This window comes from Phallusia mammillata, chromosome 5, assembly GCF_965637545.1.
Source record: "Phallusia mammillata chromosome 5, kaPhaMamm4.hap1.1, whole genome shotgun sequence".
NCBI classification, from domain to species: domain Eukaryota; kingdom Metazoa; phylum Chordata; class Ascidiacea; order Phlebobranchia; family Ascidiidae; genus Phallusia; species Phallusia mammillata.
The window spans coordinates 4,361,880-4,383,055 of NC_137256.1; the positions used below are offsets into that span (position 1 = coordinate 4,361,880).

Below are 21,176 nucleotides of genomic sequence, written 5' to 3' on the forward strand. Positions count from 1 at the left end.
CGTGTGGTGTGGTAAGTGCATGCAATACGATTGTTAAAAAATGCAACACAACTTGTGTAGGGTATAGCTGAAGCGTTTAAACTTTAATTTAAACCCTTTTTGCTTCTTGTTTATAAAGGTTTGGCGCCGATTTGACTGCTGGGTAGTTTCGATTTATCACTAGCAAAGAACGCTTTGATTGGGAAAGACAGTTAAAACGGTTAAGACAGGTAATACAACGTCTATGTGTGCTGTATATGTTGAAATAGGTTTTTGTTGGTAATATGACACTTTTAGTCAGTCATCAAAATTTACAACCATACAAAACTTGGTGCAATCAATGATTGACATGTTGCTAGTTTCGAGTTCTGTTTGAAATATTTACAAAACGGAAGTTTAGGCTGTCAGAAACTAATTAGAATAATTCTTAGGTTCACTCTGTGTGTTTCGTCCCAGTCAAAAAGTCTACATGTATTGTTGCATCGAAATTCAGCTTTTTACTTTAAGCTACATGCAGACATCGTGTACGCACGCGCACAGTTTTAGTACAAAACTTCCTCGTCGGTTCCTGTTCAAAGTCACGAACGGAAGTGCTCCAATACATCTCAAAAGTAGCTTCGTAACTTGTTCTTGGCGCCATATGTCAACTCAAGTGCTATTCGAGAGTTGAGAAAAGGCGAGTTTAGTTCTTACCGAATATCCTATTCAAACCTACAATGGAATGCATTTTACACTGTGCTAGAGAGCCTGTCAAGTTGATTTAATCTGTACTTTAATGCGAAGTATTTTTAACATTTAGCAAAGCGTTGAGAATATATTTGGAATCAAAACAGACAACAAATTATGAATGTATTATCTGAGGTCATTGTCGTTGTGGTGAGCTTGTGGATTCTAGAAGGAAACAAGGTTATCGCGTCATGCAACATGACGTCACCTTGCAGACTGGTTGGTAAGTCTACAAATAATTTACACCAAATGTACAACTTAACTGATGTGATTTTGGAAATAAAAAAATACTTGTGATGGAGTGATAATGAATTTTGGTGACTGTGTAAGTCGAACTGCCCTCTGGTCAAACTTAAACAATGTCAGTTTGGTCGGTTACAAACATAGCGCAGACTGGTCATTTCCGGTTGCAACATAGCGCAGACTGGTCATTTCCGGTTGCAACATGCGAAACATCCACTAAATGCATGGAAACTATTGTCTCAAAAGGTGAATCATTAAAAGTGAAACTGAAATGTAATTGGCGAAAAATATTACAAACTAAGCAACAACATTCTTTTACCACAGTGGTTGCCAACTTTTTTGTTACATCCCTCCCTTTGCCCATCTCCGAACTATTCATTCCTCCCTATAAGACGAAAAACAAATATAACATAAAATTTTTTAGCAATTTGAAATAGACCTTATAATTAAGGATGTCCATTCCAGAATCCTTTACAACCGGTTTCAAATGTGAACCGGATCCAAATTATAATGGACATAATAATGCATAAACAAAAATATTATGTAACATTTCCAATGTAAATGTTTTTTTACAGTTTTTATGAAATTTCTCCCCTGAACTCATAAAATTCCTCCCTAGGGAGGAATTCCTCCCCTGTTGGGAACCACTGGTTTACCATAATAATGTCATGCCAACATAGGGGAACTCCTATTTGTGCAACCACGACAAGTTCACAGTACAAACGGATTTCTGCGGTTGAACTTGTCTGTTGATGTCACCGAGCTGAAACTGGATTGGCTGACAGTTCGAAGACGTAGCTACAACCGTGAAATTCCTGGACCAACTTGGAGAATCAAACCAGGAGACACTGTTAACTTAACATTGGTAGTTTGTTGTTTTTAATAGTTGTTGATTATACATAAGTTGTTTGTTAAGTGACGACAATCATGGTGAGTGAATCCAACAGTGAATATAAATTTTAATCGTTATAAAACATCCCTACCCTAAAAAAACGTTTACAATTTTTTTACAAATCGTCATACATAGCCTTAATTTTTCCATCATATCTCCTTGCAGTAAAGCTTTGTACTGTCTGAAAGTTCACGTAACCCAGGTTACGAAATCCTCTTTTATACTGAAGTTAACATACTTCTGTACAAGTACAGTGCTTAAAAACTAGCTTGAATTACATGAGAACTTTACCAAAACAAAAAATTCCCTTTCAGACCAACAGATTGACCACTCCAGACTATTTTTCGCAACATAACAGTTTCCAGCTTCCAAACCACACTAATATACACACTCACGGGTTACATATTAGCGGAATGGTAAGTGGTCATCCAAAGAATTTAAATTATAGATTATGTCGCTTATTGTGTCATAGAACTCTTGTGACAATGTCTTCCTCAACGTTACTCCTGATAATGGGCAGTATCACTACACATACCCGATCCTTTCATATCATTCGCCTGGTACGTATTGGTATCATCCACATTTACACGGATCCGTAAACTTACAGGTATAAGGGAAACAAGTACATCAACATCATGTTCAGTGAATAGTAAATGTACTTTTCAACAGACATACAGTGGAATGTCTGGAATGATTATTGTAGAGGATTCGACGGATTTCAGAACGCCTCAGCACATACAGGATGTGTCATGTCCCAATAATTGTAAACACGATATCCAGTTGGTGTTCCAGCCACTTTTGATGTATTCTAAGGTGGCTGGAACAAAACATGACGGATTCGCTCATCTCCAAGTAGAAATGCACGACCCCTTATTCTCGTAAGGTCACCGAGTTGTAATGGATAAACTTTCAGCCTTACAATATTGGTTTAATAAGCACTAGAGATTCCCTCTTTTTTTAAATGCAACTTAAAAAAATCTTTTCGCTTTAGTGGAAAAATGCAACCAAACAGTACTTGAAGTTACGGTTAGTAATATTAAGGTCGCTTCAAAACGAGGCCGAAAAGCTCATCTATATAATCTCACCGTTTTGGCAGGCTCAATCGGACGATGATTAAAGGGTCAAAGAACGAAAGTTTGTTTGATTGGGTGACAGACGAAACCAACGGGGTTAACAACTTTACTACTAATGGTCTACTTAATCCTGTCTTAAATTTGACTACTGGCGAAATTAAAAGATTCAGGTAATGCTGTTATATTACAGTTATTTATATAATTAACCCCAACCTGGAAACTATTTGTATTATTCTTTCCAGAATGGTAAACGCCGGAACAGCCTCAGTTTTAGAATTGTATATTTCGGATGAGCATTACAACTCGGCCTGTGATTTCTATGAGATCGCCATTGATGGAATTTATCTTGACCAAGCAACGCCGCCCCGATTTGGAAAAAGTTTTCTTGTGCCTGCTTCAAGGGTAGACTGGTTGGTCGTCTGCAACAAACCAGGGACTTATTACGTACGTTGTCGTTTACAAGTAGAGTTTTTTAGCAACTGACTAACCCAACATGTTTGCAGCTAAAATCTTACGCGCCCGAATTCGAAGACATTTCTACCGGTGAAATACAACGAATTAATGGGACTCTGCTCACGATTGTGGTCTCTGGTCCAACTACGACCACTTCCATACAAAGAGATCTTCCGAGGAGACCTGATTGTGTGTCAGATTTTCAGGATTTGACACAGGAAGAAGTACATGGACGCTTTGTTATCGAGGCGGGAAGTGGCTATACATTAAACCGAGAGTTATTTAAAAGCGAGGAATTTTGGAGGTAAATTTCAAGTTGTATATTTTAAACAACTTGAATAGGCTGCATGTACTGTGCAAGTGTCATGATTTAATTCCAACATAGAAACTTATCGACTTTAGCGCTGTCTTACCGAATCTGTGTTTAAGGTACAATGTGGAAGTGGACACTGTGCAGGAATGGTATCTGACAAACACTGATACGAAACAAAGCCACCCTATCCACATTCATGTCAACAGCTTTCAGGTATTGCCATATTGATAAGGAGTTTGACAAACATAAAGACATAACCAATCCATAGGTGATCAGCTACAATCCATACACTGGTCCGTTTGACAGCCAGAGTCAGAAGTACTGGAGCCAAGACAAGAAACCCTGCTTCTTTCAACACCAGGGATACAACGGTGAATAACAATCATACTTCACCAAACTTTTTTATCTATTTACGTTTACGTTAATTCTTGAAATAGTCTTTTATCTAGTATTCGTCATGTAATAAAAACGAAAAGTCTGTTTTCATAATTATGGTAATACAGGTCAAGCCTAAAGGTTCTTTTTAATTTTCACCTAATAGAAAATGAAAGAAGAGTGATTAATTACTTCACTTTTATTTGTTTCTTTTGTACCTATATTTATGTTACAACTGTTACATTTATTTGCAGAATCTATGAAAGTTCCCATGCCGAAAAATCCACTCAAGTATCTCGGTCACAATCAGCGCTGGAAGAACGGAAAAGGTGGTCCTGAGACCATTGGCCTTTCCCAGCCTGGAGTGTTTCGTGACGTCATCCTGGTGCCACCATTATCAAACATAACAGTGAACACCTGATTACGAACCCAGACAATTCATAGTTGCGTGACGGCATCTGTAATTATTTTTTAGATCCGATTTAAGACAGACAAGTTTATTGGTACCGTTGTGATACATTGCCATATTTTGCCACATGAAGACTTGGGAATGATGATGACCGTCAACATTTTACCGAAAGGTGTGATAAATATTAGTCTAATTTTCTGGAAACTTTTTGCTTACTCTTTTTAACTTGCTTTGTTATACTGAGATTATTTTACTTTGCAACACTTTATACGGACTTCCTGTGCCGTGTTCTATCTGTGATGTCACCCACACTTGTGTATGCCTTTTTCCTGAGTGCTTATATAAACACTGTTGCAAGCTTATTTTGTAATCTGCATTGATAACAACAGCGATTGTTTAAACTTCTCCACTAAGATGTATTATATATACACGCTCCTTGATAGTTGCGTTTTTAACTAAGCTACTTTATTTTCTCGATAAGGTTCGGACCTTAACCAACAAGTGTCGGTTAAATCGGGAAATGCGTATCCAGGAACCTGCAATGAATGTGATGCTTTTCCTTTCAATGCTGAAAGTCCTTGCAATGGCGAGCCTAATTCGTTTTTACGAACAGTCAGGTTTCATTAAAATCAAATTTCCAAGTTTTTTTGAAAATGTATTTGTTGATATTTAGGTGGTTGATGTGTTTATTGTTTAAATTAAACCAATCATTGGACTTTTTAGCACAGGATAAAACGTATGATCATTCCATGTTAAATCTCATTTTAAATTTCGTCTATGAAGTTCTTCGTTATAATATTTATTTTCGACTTTATCGTACCGTTTAGAAAAGTGTTTGACAGATTTTGGTGCCCATTTTCTCTTTTTTTAAATTCGCGGTGCCCTACTTACACTATTATTATTTTCTATACGAATAATGTCGAAAATTCTTGACATGCCACTGAAACCATTCCTTACTATAGGCTTTAAAACCCATGAATTCAGGAATCACTTTCACTATACATTTTTGTTTATGGTGTCGCCTTTTCAACGCAATTGGCATATTTATGGTTTTGATTTTGTGAGCTTCTTACTTTGCACGTACAATTATTTCACGAGAATAAGTAAGACATGAGCACAGACTTTTGTAGTATGTCCAAATCGTAAAGTTTTAATTAAAATGAGCTCTAATTTTGTAGTTTTGCAAATACAATCATTACTACAAGACGATCCAAACAAATTATGTGATGTTGTTGAAATTAAATTACTTAAAGGAACAAAGCAATCTTATCCGTCAAAAATAGTTTTATCACTTTTTTTTAGAAGTATAACAAATAAAACACACAGTTATCAATATAGTAGATACATGGTTATGATTTATAAGTTTAATTGTTGAGAATCCACTGCAGCCAATAAGTTGACAGTGTCAAGAGAACGATCAACCATCTGAAATGAGACAATGCATTAATTAGTACCTATAAAGGCCAAGTTTGTAACCTATTTGTTAACTAGTAAAATGACCTGTCAAGTATGAGGTGAGAAGCTGAACCCGACTGTACACATTGACTCCTGTTGTTAAAGGGAAATGGATCACATTCATCACATGTTCCTGGATAGGCGTCGCCTGATCTTACTGATACGTTGGCGTTCAAATCTGACCCTATAATAAAATAACTGATGCAAAATGTCCAAAACAATTTCAATGTATGTTACATTAATAAATAAAGGTATATACAACTCACCTTTTGGCAAAATCCGAACGGTAGTCATCATTCCAAAATCTTCGTGGATCAAAATGTGGCAATGTATAACAACATCTCCAATAAACTTGTTGGTCATGAATCGAATCTAAAAATAGCAGCTTTGGTTAAAGCCTAAATGTATATGAATGTCCCAAATCACGAGTGTGTAACTTGTGACCAACTAAAGAATGCAGTGCAAGCGCGCGATGTCAAAATCTAATTTGTTTCAAATCAAGGGAATTTTAGTTTCGTTTTCAAAGGTTATAGTTTTCTGCAACCTAACATTGCGGCTAGAATCACTTTCGAATTATATCAGATGTTAATTTATTATATGCAAGTTTGGTACGCAATGAGGTAAAGTCAACATGTGTTATACAAAGGTACGGTCCGAGTTCATATCATGGTGGCTGTGTTTGACTCGTTATTGGTAACGTTGTACAGCTCTGCCCTAAAACTTGTTTACTGTGATGTTGGACAACGGTGGCACCAGGATGACGTCACGGAAAACTCCAGGCTGCGAGAGACCAATGGTTTCAGGTCCACCGTTTCCATCCTTCCAGCGCTTTTCATGGCCGAGATACCTGAGCGGATCTTTTGGTATTTGGACGTCGGCGGATTCTATTGTGCAAGAAAGCAAAAAAGCGATTGTATAGCAAAGTGAATCAATCATTAAACAAGTAAAGAATATACCGTTGTAGCCTCCAAATTGATAGAAGCAAGGTTCCATCTTCTGATTCCAGTACTTCATGCTGTTGCTATCGAATGGACCGGTATAAGCGTTGTAACTAATAACCTGTACATTAATGTTGGAAGATTATGAGTGATATAGTTGTGAGTTTCAAGGTTTGCAAATTTTATTATGGGATATTTTACTTGAAAGCTGTTGACGTGAATATGAATTGGGTGGCTTTCAACTGTTCCTGTGTTGGTAAGATACCATTCCTGGACTGTGTCAACTTCCACATTATACCTAAAACAAACAACAGTTTTGAAACAAGAGAACATTTAGCCCTGTGAGGGGATACACATATGTGTCAAGTATATAGTTTTTTAAGTTACCTCAAATTTATCTTTTGTGTGTTTAATCAATTATGTTGAATTACATGTACATAGTGTGTTATGCAAACATTTAAATATCCTTTAGCTCGTTTACAAATATCCATTTCATTTTTTAGTGAAACAAACTACTGATTATAACCTCCAGAATTCTTCGTTTTTAAAATACTCTCTGTTCAGTGTGATTCCTCCACCAGCTTCGAGTACAAAACGACCATGGACTTGATCTTGAGTTAAATTTCGAAAATCTGACACATACTCGGGTCGTTTAGGAAGCTCGCTGGGAATGGTAGTTTTTGTTTCTGGCCCAGTTGCTACGATTGTAAGAAGGGTTCCGTTATATCTAGAAATCTTCGCTGTGGAAATCATCTCGAAATCTGGGGCGTAAGACTTTAACTGAAAAAACATAAGCTGGTCATCATTATGAAACCTGAAGGTGTTTTTCTGTAAAACAAACTCACATAGTAGGTCCCGGGTTTGTTGCAGACAATCAACCAGTCTATTCTTGAAGCAGGAACAACGAAGCTTTTTCCAAATCGTGGACGAGTTGGATTGTCCAGATAAACTCCATCGACAGCGATCTCATAGAAATCACAAGCCGAGTTGTTATGCTCATCCGCCACAAACAACTCTAAAACTTGTCTTGCTCCTGCATTAACCATCCTATGATAAAAGCAACCGAAGTTTTGTTGGAGATATCGTTAATGACAGATGATTTCAATTTTACCTAAACCGTTTTACTTGTCCTGTAATGATGTTTAAGACAGGATTCAACTGTCCGTTTGTAGTAAAATTTTCCACACCATTTTTAGTATTATTGATCCAATCCAGAAGAGTTTTGTTACCTGCTCCTTTAATTCTGGTCCTATTGAGTCTGTAAAATGGGATTGCGCCTATCACTTTAGATCAAAAGTACTCGAAAATATTCATAAATTCCATGAAAAAATGGATCAGGTGTAAATATACGTAAACTTGTTGTTTGAGCTGTTGCAGTTGTAGATGAGCTTGTTAAAAAAACTAATATTATTCTTAACGCCATTGCTTTACACCCAACTGTATTCAGAATGTAAGTGGGCCTAGAAATCAGTAATTTAGCAAAGTTTGTCATTAACAAACCGTCCCGCGTTCGGCGTATTAGTGTATCACCTATCACCTATATACAAGGTTGCCATCGACATGGACCCAACATGCCCGGTTCTCAGCCAAACATGCGGTTCGTCCGTTTAAACTGTGGTTTAAAGTTTTATAAAATTAGAGTGATTTAAAAAATCAATTGTAGCTCTGTTGGAGCATTTTTCGTCATATCTGAGCTGCATTTTAAATAAAGCATTGCTTACGTGAAAAGTCGGTCGTGCATCGATTGTTGGGCAGATGCGAATCCACGGCCAGTATAAAAGAGCAAGGATTGAAATATCAGCTGCACATCATGTTCGCATTTGCCTGGACACGATGCATCAAGTAAGTGCTGAGGTGTTGTAGAGTCAGTTGGATCCTCAACAATAATCATTCCCGACATTCCACTATTCGTCTGCACAAAGTAGATTTAGAGGCTTTTGTTAGGAAACTGACAATGCTAGAAATGTTCTTAACTTTTTGAAAAATCCCACCTGAAAGTCTACTGATCCATGTAGATGAGGATGGTACCAATAGGTTCCTGCTGGATGATCAGAAACTATAGGATAGTTGTAATGATACTGTCCATTTTCTGGTGTCACGTTCACAAAGACGTTGTCATGGGGGCGCTGTAAGTTATAGTATTTGTTTAAAACATTTAATTTATCTAATAAAGTATCTTACCAGTCCGCTGATGTGTAAGCCGTGCGTGTGGATGTTTGTATGATTCGGAAATTGCAAGTTGTTGTGTTTTGAAACGAAATCTGGTTTTTGTAGCTTGTTGGTCTGTTTAAAGAAACTGTTTTATAGATCTTTTGAGATGAACATAAATTCATAAGTGGGATCAGCCCTGAAGCGTCTATGCAGATCTTTAATATGATTACCTATGTAGATATATAAAAAAGTCAAAAACTACATCAGCTCTGTTGGCTGCCTAATATTAAACAAACGCACTCATATGACTGTTTCTGTGGAGTAGGTTGTGCCTACTTTTTAATTGCACTCGTTTACACAAGGCCTTGGATGACATGACACCAATGTGGGTGTTTAACCTACGCAAAGTATGCGGAAATGATTTACTTACGCAATAGGAAGTTCCTAAATTAAAATTTTGGAAAACCACCACTTTTAAACTATATTGTTGTTGCATATTGGCATCGGAATATCTATCTCATTTACTTTGTCCTACACCGCTTTAATCAGTGGTTCTTAACCTGTGAGCAAATTTTGTTATTGTAAATTTTATGGCGCGAATACCAATGTTAGGTTCACTACATCTCCTGCTTTAATACACCACGTCGGTCCTGGAAATTCCCCGTTGTAGCTTCGTCTGGAAAGTGTTAGCCAATCCACTGTGAACTCACCGACTTGTACCGAAAGATTCAGTTGCAGAAACCCATTTGAAGAATGAATCTGTCGGGGCTGGACTAAAGGAAGTCCTCCTGCAAATAGAACCATAATCTTTGTAGTGCATATAAACTGAACAATAATATGCACATAAAAAGAAAAATCCCCGCTTGCGGAGGTAATAGCAATGGCTTTTCAGAGCCAACTAATCAAGTTTCATCACTACGAAACCATTCCGTTGTGCCATATTTGAAAGTGAACAACGTCTAAGTTCGAGAAACTTTTTTCGGTCAAGAACTTTAAACCAGACGCATTTCCTGCTGTTTTTGTAAAGTTTACCCCTTAGAAGATTTTAAAGATAAAGGTCGCCCCCAAGCGTCTTTAACCTATTTACAATGCGCTCCCAACTGATTTTTACTCACAAAATTTTCATTAAACCATGTCATATTAACCACCTGGAGGTCCGTTTACCTCTTTTTTAAGAACCTATATGTGTTTTTTTTGTTTTTACTTTTAGATGATTTACTTTTAGATGACTATTTTGCTTTTAGATGATTACCCTCCAAAAAACACTACGTTGCCAGTCGCTCTGTCACAAGGTGCACTTTTTCAAAATTTTAAGCTCATGCATAGCCTAATACGCTTAAATGACTTACCCTTGAGCTTACATGGGGAAGTCTTACTGCATGTATCGGTTCCCGACACATTAGTTTGGAAGAGCGGAAAACAAATTACACAAAATGCAATAATGTATTTCATGTTTATTACATTCAAACTTAAAAAACGTATATCATCAAACCAAACGCTATTTTTAGTTTCTAATTACATAATATCTATGAAAAACAATAGTCTCTACTTCCACTGTACAACTGACCACCTTTTGCAAGTAAAGTCGGTATTACAACGCTGATATAGCCATACGTAGGGGTTGTTTGTGGTGTGGAAAATCCTATGAGCAACAAAGCATTGCAAAACATTGCCCACTATTGATGCAAACATTACTCATCTTTGGAGGTGGAATGAGAAATGGCTGGGATTTCATTGTTGATTTACTCCTTCACTTTGAGGAAGTGCAAAGTAACAGCTATTTTTACAAACTAGCTGTTTTTGCATGAAACGTGTTTCAACATCGCTTTACTTGCCAAACTTTTGTTGCAGTAAACGCAAGAAGGCTAAAAGTTAATTTCTAAACATATTATCTAAAGTTTGTCACAGCGCACTGCTCCCCAACGTTAAAAACTTTTCTCGACACTATTGCACCATACATGCATTGTGACGTTAGATTTCCAAACCTTTGTCCTGTTTTTCATGGTTTCTTTCCTTTCTAAAGTGCAGTCTAACCGCAGTTGTTTTTAGTGTGTAATGGTAAGTTCATTTATGTACTACCCTACCAGTTAGATTGTTTTAACCCTGCACGTATTTTGCTGGTCTGTTTAAATTAAGTAGGCAAACTTTGTTCAAAATCCGGCTATCTTTCAAATCATTAACGGGCGCACATTGAACTGTTTGACTAAACAGAAGAATGGAAAGTTGATTGTACAGCGATTTTCAATAAAGGTATCTAGTTTTGTCTCGTTTTTTTGCTTGCTTGATTGTGCCTTCTATTTTGGTTCAATATTTTCTTGCTAAAGCTATGATGCATTATTTTATTGCTAAATCTATAAAGTAGTAATTGTTGATTGATTTCTTTACTCTTGATTGGTTCCTCTTAACTAACTAGTATTAAGTCTGTAACCCTTATCGATACCAGTAAAAATCACAACATTTCAATCATACAAATACATTTTGATTTGAACTTATAAGCTCGTTTTTATGTACGCTAATTCAGTTGTATAAAATTGATATTATAGTATGTACACTTTAGATTTAGAATATCAATTAGGTCGTTAGTGATCCTAAAAATAACTTTATTTTGTAAAATGCAGACTTGACTATCAAGACCATTGTCATGAGATAAGCAAAAAAACTACACTAGCGAAACGAAATATCTGTACTATAATTATATTTTGTTTCTGAAGAGTGCCCCCATCTCGTATTAGTTGGGCCGGTTAGCCCCTCCAGGCGGTGTTGATTGCGGCGGCTGGTTTGTTTGGGTGTCTATGGGGTTGGGAATGGGTAGAGCCACCGGCTTTGGCCTTTGCTGCAGGTTAGCCAGTGTCAATGGCGTAGGTGCCGATGACACACACTGACTACCGTTGTTAGGCGGAAACGGATCGCAACGCTGACAAGTGCCAGGGTAGGCGTTTCCGGAAGTGACGTTGGCAGAGAGGACTTCACCTGAAGCAACAAACACAAACAGTCATGTCGGTTTCATGATTTGTTCACAAACAAAACACAAATCACAGCATACCATACCTTGGTTTACTATATCGGTCACCATCATCATTCCAGAGTCTTCGTGCCCTAGAATGTGACAATGGATCGTGACGTCGCCGAGGTATTTGTTGGTCATAAAGCGAACCTGTCGAGATAAAAACAGTTCAAAACCTCAGTTCTGACATTCTAGTTGCAATATGACTCTTCTGCAGACCGTAATATTGGAAAGAGGTGGAACCAGTAGTGTGTCACGGTAGACCCCTGCGTTCGAATATCCAAGTGTTCCAGTACCACCTTGGGCCCACCTCTTGTCATGTCCCAGATACTTTAGAGGGTCAGAAGGGATATTGACAATGTCGGAACCTGTTGGAATACAAAAACATGCATCAGATAGCCCGCAACGTCATTAACCCACGATTATAACTTTCGTACTATTATATTCGGCATGTTGATAGTAGCAGGTATTATTTTGTTGATCCCAATATTTCCATTTATTTGTGGTTTTGTTTTGGCCATCGAAAGGTCCAGTGTATGGGTTGTAGCTAATCACCTAAAAACGGAGTTGTTAACTGGTTAAGCAAAAAACGCTACTGCGGCTTTAAGCTACTTGTTACTTGGTTAGTTACTGGCAAAAATTCGTTCTTTGGACTTTTGGAGAACATAGCCCATGGAGACCATTGCTTTATTTCAATGACAAACCTGAAAACTATTGACGTGAATATGGATAGGATGGCTGCTGGTGGTTCCAGTGTTGGTGAGATACCACTCCTGCAGTTTGTTTACCTCAACCTTGTACCTGCATCAGACACGAATCGTCATGATGTAAAACAAACTGTCAAAAAGAAACCAACTATAAAATGGCTTAATACCTCCAGTACGTTCCGTTTGAAAACAGATCACGATTTAGAGTTTTTTGTGAGGAGGCTTCGATCATGAACCGTCCGTGTACTTCACTATCACTGGCGTTTCGGAAATCAGCCTGGTACCAAGGTCGTGCCGGCAATGTTGTATTGATTGAAGTGTTAGTGATTGATCCTGATACTGAAAGAGTTAGTAACGTCCCGTTGTAACGAGCTGCGTTGCCGATCGATGGATCATCGGAAGGTGAAGCCAAAGATGTAAGCTACAATGAAATGTCAGTTTTGGGTTTCATACCTGTTATGATAAAAACTAGTAAACTCACGTAAAATGTTCCCGGTTTGTTGCAAACAATCAACCAGTCGACCTTTGCTGCTGGGACTATGAAGCTTTTCCCAAGATGTGCGGGGGTTGCTTTGTCCATGTAAACGCCGTCCCAAGCGATTTCATACCACTCGCAGGCCGGATTTCCGTTTGCGTCGATAACAAACAGTTCAAGCGTAGGTCCGCCTCCAGCATTTACCAGTCTATACAGTCAAAAGGTGTTTTTTTACAACGAAACCCAGAGAAAAAATATGCGTCGTACCTGAAACGTTTGGTCTGTCCTGTTGGTAGATACAAAACTGGATTTAACCGGCCATTTGTAGTAAAGTTGTTCACACCGTTGTTGGGGTCGATCATCCAATCGTACAATGTCTCGTTAGTGCCGGTAACATTATAATTCTTTAACCTGATCAAAAACACACAACATTTAACAGAATCAAGTTTTGTGTTAACCAAGGCCAAAGCGAACTTACATAAACAAGTTGTCTGCAATTTCGATCTGAAGTTTGGCGAATCCGCCTCCCGAGTAAAGCATCGTCGGTTGCATGATCAACTGTACATCATGCTCACAATGGTTCGGACAGGATACATCTTGCAAATGCTGTGGCGTGCTGGCGTTGGTTGGATCCTCGACAATAATCATCCCTCCCATTCCTCCATTAGTCTATAAGATTTTTCCTTATAGTATATTTGCCTAAACTAAACAATACACTAATACGAATGCAAAAAAGTTTTTTTGTGCACTGGTTTATGCAATGGGATATTTGCACCAAAAAAACTTTTCAACATAACCAGTACATAAACATATTTAGTGCAAAGTAACAACTTATACCTGAAACTCGACTGATCCGTGCAAATGGGGATGGTACCAATATGTTCCTGACGGGTGTTCTGATTCCACTGGATAGTTATAGTCGAAATGCGAGTTGTTGGGGTAAATTTGAATGAACACATTGTCATGAGGTACCTATAACACCGTGTTCATTTTTTAAACAATTATCGAAAATTTAGATTCACACCATTTTTTACCTCTCCGCTTATATGCAGTCCGTGCGTGTGGATGTTAGTGCTATTCGGAAATCGTTTCCCGTTATTCGGTTCATCTTTTTCCGGGAATGTAAGAAGGTCAGTCTGTAAAAGACACAAGGCTTTTAATTGTCCTATTTTTTGACACTACATAAAATATATATTTAACCTACCAATGTTAAATTGACGGTGTCACCAGGCTTTACACGCCATGTTGGCCCTGGAATCATTTTATTGTAGCTACGTCTGTTCAATGTAAGCCAATCAACGGTGAACGGTGTCACTTCCAAATTAAAATTGACTTTCAGAAATCCATTGGAAGAAACAAGATGTTCGGGTAGTGTTAAGTTAAGTCCGCCTGGAAAAGATTTAGATTTAGTGGTTCTTAAATTTTTCTGTATTTTTGCTAATACTTTCAGTATAAGTATTTTTCAAGAAGCTTACCTTTCAGCTTGCACGGCGACGTATAGTTGCATGCTTGTAGAGTAGGTGTGGCAGATTTTAGCAAAACAGCCACAACCAGCCACAAATAAACCTCTCGAGCCATTTGTGTTAGAATTATTGCTTAGCCGGAAAAAAAATTGCCAAGCAAAACAATGTTTGCCCAAATTATCCTATTCCACAATTCGTTAAAACTGTGTTCTGTCGGATTTTTAGGCAAGTAAACTTCGAATATGTGTCCCGGTATATATAGTTTTTGAGTTGGTAAGATGTATTGTTAATCTGTCAAACGCACCTCAACCAAACTATTTCCTGCATAATTTTACAGTCCACTAATGACAAGTTAGCATGTCCGGTTCCGCTGCTTGCGAGGTATAAGTCATCATGAATTAAGAAGCTGTGTTAATGCACATTAATAACCACAAGTGTCCCTATCTCATTAGTCCTAACTGTGTGCATTTTCGAAGAAGTCGGAAAAACTAAAATATTGCAACAAGGGCTTAGCGGACTGATTAAATAAGTGCGCTTGGGCACAGACTATAGGAGGGCTAATTGTGCTTTGTGGCCTAAGCGGTCGTGCAATTTTAGACGTTATCCCCTTTAGGCTATGTTTTTTACTATTGAGATCCAAACCAATGGCACCTCCCTCCTCGGGGTTCCATCCAGGACCAGGAGGCTCTCGGGAACGAATCCCGGTCAAGCTGGACCATTGGGCCAAATTTCTTCCATGACGTGCCCGTTCTTTTGTTTTTAAAAATCACATAATTTACGCTTTTTATGTATGGTGTTGGGGTGCAATATATTCATATTGAGCGAAAGTAGGCATAAATTACCTTTTTAAGTTGTAAGTTTTCATTTTGTCGAAAAATGATCTGCATAGCAAAAAGTATGATGTCTATGTGGAAAAAACTGCCTATCAGAAGCACCCATGCGTTACGATTGCAGATTTGCTCTGTATATCTTTCCTATTTGTATTTTTTTGTATTAATTTTAAAACCGGGCATGAAAAATAATTAGCACTGAAAGAAGCAGAATTTAGGTGTTTGAGAAATTCCTTACTGATTGTAACTGCATAGCATTTAACTTTTTTTAACCGCAAAGTATTTTCATGGTCTTAGATTAGACCAGGGGTGGGGAACCTTTTTGTTTATAAAGGCCACCAAACGGTTTGTTGACACTCGTTTAGGCCGCATAGACTATTTCCCAGGCCAAGGACAGTGGTGTTCAATCTTTTTGACTTACAGAATGGTCGTTTGCTATTCCCTCGTAACTTGCGGTCTAAGCTGCAACAGGGGTTGTGACTTTTTCATGACACTTGTCACTGTTAGTGACAGGCGTCAATGACAGGGCTGGGGTGTCACTAAATCAGTGACAGGGCGTCACTAAATCAGTGACAGGGCGCCATTAAATCAGTGACAGGGCAAAATCAGTGACAGGGCAAAATCAGTGACAGGGGGTTCTTGCGTTCTTGCGATAGTATGAACACAAGCGAATTTATTAGGTCTTTGCTTGTAAGGGTTTTCTTTAAAAATTGCAAGCAGCAAAGGTTTTAAATGTAAATTTCGTGCAAAAATGTACCTCATGACTTTAATTTTTTGGTATAATCTTTAAATTCTGCAAGCAGCAAAGGTAAGTGTGTTTTTGAACATTTTTGAACTTTCATTGCCTGCCAGGCAGTCTGATGAGCTCTAACAGGGCGAAAAAGTTCAATCAATTTGTTTTAAGTAGTTTTTTTTTATTATGTAAACATGTCTAACCTCTGTTTTGTGCCACATTGTCATATCTGAATATTTAACAATATGTAATGTTATGTGCAAAAAGAGGAGTTTATCTGAGTTTCCAAACAAAAAAACGTTTTGTACACATGAAGATCAACACGTTTAAAGCTGCGTAAAAAAATAGTGCATCTAGAATTTCCTAGCTTCAGGACAATGTTACGCGTGGTAATGTCTTTTTACCCATTTAAACTGATTCTGCCATATTTACACAAAAAATTGTTGATGTTTTTTGTTTTATTTTTTTTGCAGACAGCCACAAACATTTAACGATTGGAAACCCAAGATTTAAAGATAACCAAGATTAACACAAGTATTTGGTTGTTGTTATTGGTGTTTGAGGTGTTGTATTTAATTGCACCTTTGAATTGTGTGCACATATTTGTAATTGTCAATGTCTACTTGGAAATTTAAGTTTATACATTATATAACCAGAGATTTAAAAAAATACTGTGTTTAGACAAAATAAAGAAAAAAACAACTGCAAATGAATCACCATGTTTCGAGTTTGTTAAAAGGGGTTAAATGGCTAAAAAACAAAAATAAGTTTAATATGGTTCATTATTTTAAAGTTATTTTGTGGCCAACTTAGCCAATTATATTCACTCTGTGCGATAAATTTCTAAGTGTGTTTAAATTGGTATGGATGTTTTATGTGTTTGTTAGGTTAGGAATTCCATAGGTTCTGTAATTTAAATAGCTTGTTACCTGGTAAACAATCAAATTCATTGAGTTCGCAAATTTCATTTGGCCACATGGGCAGGAAGAGTCCAGAAGCTTTGATGAAAGCTGACCAGAAGCAGAACTGCTCTACTGATCTTTCACATGTATGTGTTCGAGCAATCAATAATTGTAGTTCTGTAGTGAATAATGTATTACTGATTCAATAATTCTTGTGTATAACAGTATTTTACTTTAAAATCTCTTATTTGTTGAAATATTTTCAAGTCCGAGTCAGAAAATGCTCTTTTTGTTCATTCTACAAAAACGTTTTTATTACACACAGTGATTTGTTACCAAATGTGTTATTTCAGGATGGTGTATCAGCAAGCAAGTCAATATCTTACAAGATGCACATGTTTTAGACTCTCCACAGAGTATGAGGTGTGTTGAAGGTTTAAATGGTTCAGTAAATTTAAAGTCCATTTTTCAATGGTTTTACTAGCTCTGCTGTAAAATATTGTCATGTGATGAGTTTTATCAAAATCCTAAATTTAACTATAAGCATGCACTAATGAGTTGTGCAATTTTTGTTTTAGTTAAGCATTTGCAATTGCAAGCACATACTGCGCATGACTATTGGTGAACGTCATTCAGTTGTCAACCCACAAAGATGGCTCTGCAACACTTGCCTTACAACTGAGTCTGTTTGGACATGTCTAAGCTGCCCTAATGTTGCTTGTGGAAGGTAGGAACCATGGTCAAAACACAAAACAAAATGTTCTACAGTCTATAAAAATGAATAAATAATGTGTGGACTGTTTTGGATGGCCATTTGAGTATTAATAAAATGGTATATAACCTACAGATATATCCATGAACATGCATTAAACCATTATTTGGAATCTGGTCATCCATTAGTGATTGATGTCAATGAACTCTATGTATATTGCTATGCTTGTGAAGAATATGTTCTCAATGACAACAAATCGGGGGACATCAAGGTGCTACGTGAAACTTTACAGGTAGGCAAATTTGGGTTATTATCTTTTTTAAATTGTAGTTGTGTCAGTCCAAACAATTCTGTGGCATGGTTTCTTGGTCGGAAATTGCCTGGAAAATAATTTATGTTGTATCATGTGACAAAAAGTATTAGCTCATAAATTCTGTTTGTAAAATTTCAATAATATTAAGTTAAACAATTTAGGCTGCTTTTGTGCAGTAGGTAAAATTTGAACAGTTTATGTATTGTGTGCCATAGTAAATATTAAAACTTCAATCAGAAATTCTTAACATTTCTCCAGGCAATTAGATACCAAAACTTTACTGGCACAACTCGTAGTGGACACACACTGAGGACAGCCACAATAAGTGCAGATGAAGATGTTCAAATGAGGAGAAGATTACAGCAGCAACAACTTGATAGAGATGATAGACTTTTCACTGCCATTTGGCATTCAAGGTACTTTTTCACACAGTAAAAGTGCACAAAATTGTGTTACTCCAAAAATTCGATGCCCAAATTTGCCAATTTTCATAAGATTACATAATTTTAATTTTTTTTGTCTTTACTATGTAGGTTTGTTCGACAAAGAAAAACCTTCAGAAACTGGCGGAACTATGTTTGTAACAAGGACCAACACTGTCAGAGTGATGACGAACTACCATGTGCTACAGTCCCACTACAGTGAAACACAGAACTACAAGAAGACTTCATTGGAAAACTCGATGACCACCTTGAAACCTTGTCAGAATTAAAGATCTGCAACAAGTTAATGCTGATTTTCCATTAAACACAGAAAGGAAGGGGATTGATACAAGGTTAATAAGGGAAATTACACTTGATCCTGTTTAAGGTGTTTTACCAGCATTATCTGTTGTGTGGCAGTGCAAGGTCTGATTATGTGGAAAAAATCAATACTGGTGTCTTATTTCAGTAAAACACCATCTCCAGACTGTTCTGTATTTACTCTATCCAAATTGAATACCACATTTCGTTTTTTTAGGTGCTCGGTCATTTGCAAAAGTTCCGCCGATGTTTACTTGCCGTTCGTGACATCGAAATGGATGAAACCACTGGGTGCTACGAAGATCCACAAGTTTCGCCATCAAGCAAGTTACGAGTCGCTGGAAGAAGGTCCACCATAGAAATAAGAGCCATGGCATTTTAGCAGGCTAGTCTTTTGCCAGAAACAATTTATTCGAGCAACTGCTTGTATACAGAAAATACTTACATCTCATGACAACTCAGGTTTACTTGTAGTAGGGATTTGACTTGAGGACTCAAGTCTAAATCAATGACATTTCTTAGAAATAAGGAAAATAAAGTTTTTAAAGACCTTGCCTTTCAAAATAAGGTCAAGTCTTCGAAATAAGAATAGGATGGCGACCCTGAGTATAAGATATGCAATATAATTAAGGCAAGTTTAAATCGTTTTATGTAAACAAGGCACTAAACTTTACCAGTTTTAGTTCAATTCCACACAGACTATTAAGATTTTACTTATAGCCTCACTCATGTTGGTAGTGTACCTCACACTGTGCTTCACGGACAAAGCGCCTCATGGCGATATTCCTGACATATAACTTCTCAATATGGCTGTAGACTAGCCTGCTAAAATGCCATGGCTCTTATAAATGCAAAGCTTTGTTTCATTTGGTATGAAAATGTATTGGTAAGACCATTAAATATTTTCTAGTCTTGGCAATGTCCTGTTTGCTTATAAATTGTGATGTTATGGATGTGTGTATTGGTTTATTCTATTTGTTGTTTTCTTAACTGAAGTCTGTCCACACCAGATGGTAGATATGGTCATGTAAATGTGCCATAACAGCTCCAGTATTTAACCCACTGGCAGCCCAAGTTATAAACCTTTCTTATAATCCGACACACTCCGGGCTGGTTGCTTTGGCAGTTTTGACAGCCTGAAACAATGGGTGGTACTAAATACTGCATGTTACCGTATGTTATTCTGCTTAAAATACTGCATGGTATGTGAAATGCGAGAATACAAGCCCCAACAAGGGAAAATTAGACCAGATTATAGTATTGTTTTAATTACAAACCTTCACCCAACCAGAATAGCTCTAACCGTTAGCGCTTTCAAAAGTTCGCAAAACTTTATTTTCGTAAAAGCATATTCAAGTCCTTTACAACTTCCTGCCGTGTTATAACATGCGGTATACCATGCGGTCACATGCGGTATTTAGTACCACCGGAAACAATCGCCTATCAGCGTTACAATTTAAAAGTGTTGATTGGGTGATTGTGGTTTGATTTTTTATTATTTTGCACGTAGCATCCCCCCTAAGATGGGTATTTTTTTTTGAATTTTAAGTGTCAATTGCATTGTCACAGGAGAGTATTAATCTATATACTGAAAGCTAGAGAATATCGTGTGCTTGCTTAGCTTTTTAAGTTCTTTATCACACCTTGCCTTCACTTTAAGCATTCATAAATTCGTTGTTTTTTGTTCAGTAATAAAAGCTGTCTGAAATAGTTTGTCATGCTTTAGAATTACTGTAAAAGTTTTTGTACCAACACCAATATTTTTGGAAAACTCAAAACAAAAGCTAGTTAAAACAAACAAAAGAGTCAAAGTCAATGCTGTAGTCCGGGGACCCCTGGGGCAATTTCTCCCATCTATCTTGATTCTTTGCTAGTCTGTTGTATTCCATGATCTATTTTCCTGTCCACCCCTGAACATTGCCAAAGCCTGTTCGTTCTGGGCCTGCCTTGTGTTCTTATTCCCTCGCCGGTCCTGTGCATGATGGTGTGTGTAAGAGTTCTATGGCGACATGTTACATGGCTAACCCATTAAAGCTACGTTAAACAAGATTGGCGACAGTATGCACTCTTGAAATACTCCAAAGTCTTAAACTATTTTAGTGCACTTCCATTGGTTAACACAGCATTGATGACCTTTATATTATACAGTGATTTGATCAGGAGGATCAGGAAGAGACTGATACCATGTTTCTTCATGGTGCTCCAAAGGGCCTCTGTGACCAAGTTCTTGATGGTGGTCTCTTTTTTTCACCTAGTATTCAATCTGTTAGACCAGTGGTTCTCAAGA

General features: G+C 37.3%; 5 protein-coding genes across 7 annotated transcripts; 2 read left to right on the forward strand and 3 right to left on the reverse strand.

The window, feature by feature from the left end:
* Nucleotides 1-55: 55 nt before the first annotated feature.
* On the forward strand, nt 56-5,672 carry LOC145228089 (multicopper oxidase mco-like). The gene is made up of 14 exons (XM_080093074.1): nt 56-209; nt 779-928; nt 1,629-1,813; nt 2,155-2,256; nt 2,313-2,447; nt 2,510-2,718; nt 2,937-3,083; nt 3,156-3,357; nt 3,417-3,670; nt 3,796-3,892; nt 3,948-4,050; nt 4,309-4,463; nt 4,530-4,635; nt 4,945-5,672. Exons 2-14 carry the CDS (start codon nt 823-825, stop codon nt 5,088-5,090), a joined length of 1,947 nt encoding a protein of 648 aa, XP_079949200.1. The 5' UTR covers nt 56-209; nt 779-822; the 3' UTR covers nt 5,091-5,672.
* A 39-nt stretch (nt 5,673-5,711) lies between these two features.
* Nucleotides 5,712-7,917, reverse strand: LOC145228091 (laccase-like). The gene is made up of 8 exons (XM_080093076.1): nt 7,702-7,917; nt 7,383-7,636; nt 7,058-7,154; nt 6,875-6,977; nt 6,648-6,802; nt 6,185-6,290; nt 5,964-6,102; nt 5,712-5,888 (listed from the first exon to the last, which is right to left on the reverse strand). Exons 1-8 carry the CDS (start codon nt 7,900-7,902, stop codon nt 5,828-5,830), a joined length of 1,116 nt encoding a protein of 371 aa, XP_079949202.1. The 5' UTR covers nt 7,903-7,917; the 3' UTR covers nt 5,712-5,827.
* A 656-nt stretch (nt 7,918-8,573) lies between these two features.
* Nucleotides 8,574-10,742, reverse strand: LOC145228125 (uncharacterized). Its single transcript, XM_080093117.1, has 6 exons — nt 10,703-10,742; nt 10,557-10,649; nt 9,611-9,795; nt 9,038-9,139; nt 8,848-8,982; nt 8,574-8,768 (listed from the first exon to the last, which is right to left on the reverse strand). Exons 1-6 carry the CDS (start codon nt 10,740-10,742, stop codon nt 8,574-8,576), a joined length of 750 nt encoding a protein of 249 aa, XP_079949243.1.
* Nucleotides 10,743-11,432: 690 nt separating this feature from the next.
* On the reverse strand, nt 11,433-14,958 carry LOC145230591 (multicopper oxidase mco-like). The gene is made up of 13 exons (XM_080096055.1): nt 14,669-14,958; nt 14,398-14,582; nt 14,228-14,329; nt 14,031-14,165; nt 13,672-13,862; nt 13,461-13,604; nt 13,200-13,401; nt 12,886-13,139; nt 12,716-12,812; nt 12,449-12,566; nt 12,231-12,379; nt 12,056-12,161; nt 11,433-11,977 (listed from the first exon to the last, which is right to left on the reverse strand). The coding sequence occupies exons 1-13, from the start codon at nt 14,769-14,771 to the stop codon at nt 11,736-11,738; spliced, it is 2,028 nt and encodes a 675-aa protein (XP_079952181.1). The 5' UTR covers nt 14,772-14,958; the 3' UTR covers nt 11,433-11,735.
* A 1,149-nt stretch (nt 14,959-16,107) lies between these two features.
* Nucleotides 16,108-20,599, forward strand: LOC145228332 (ubiquitin carboxyl-terminal hydrolase 44-like). Of its 3 annotated transcripts, none has more exons than XM_080093360.1 (9): nt 16,108-16,294; nt 16,693-16,753; nt 17,204-17,267; nt 17,475-17,544; nt 17,700-17,848; nt 17,969-18,125; nt 18,405-18,562; nt 18,680-18,921; nt 19,107-20,599. In XM_080093360.1, coding segments are annotated over exons 3-8 (648 nt in total). In that variant the 5' UTR covers nt 16,108-16,294; nt 16,693-16,753; nt 17,204-17,265; the 3' UTR covers nt 18,792-18,921; nt 19,107-20,599. The 3 variants fall into 3 exon arrangements, with proteins under 3 accessions (XP_079949486.1, XP_079949488.1, XP_079949487.1); XM_080093361.1 differs by lacking the exon at nt 16,108-16,294 and adding an exon at nt 16,532-16,608; XM_080093362.1 differs by lacking the exon at nt 17,204-17,267.
* Nucleotides 20,600-21,176: the final 577 nt, after the last annotated feature.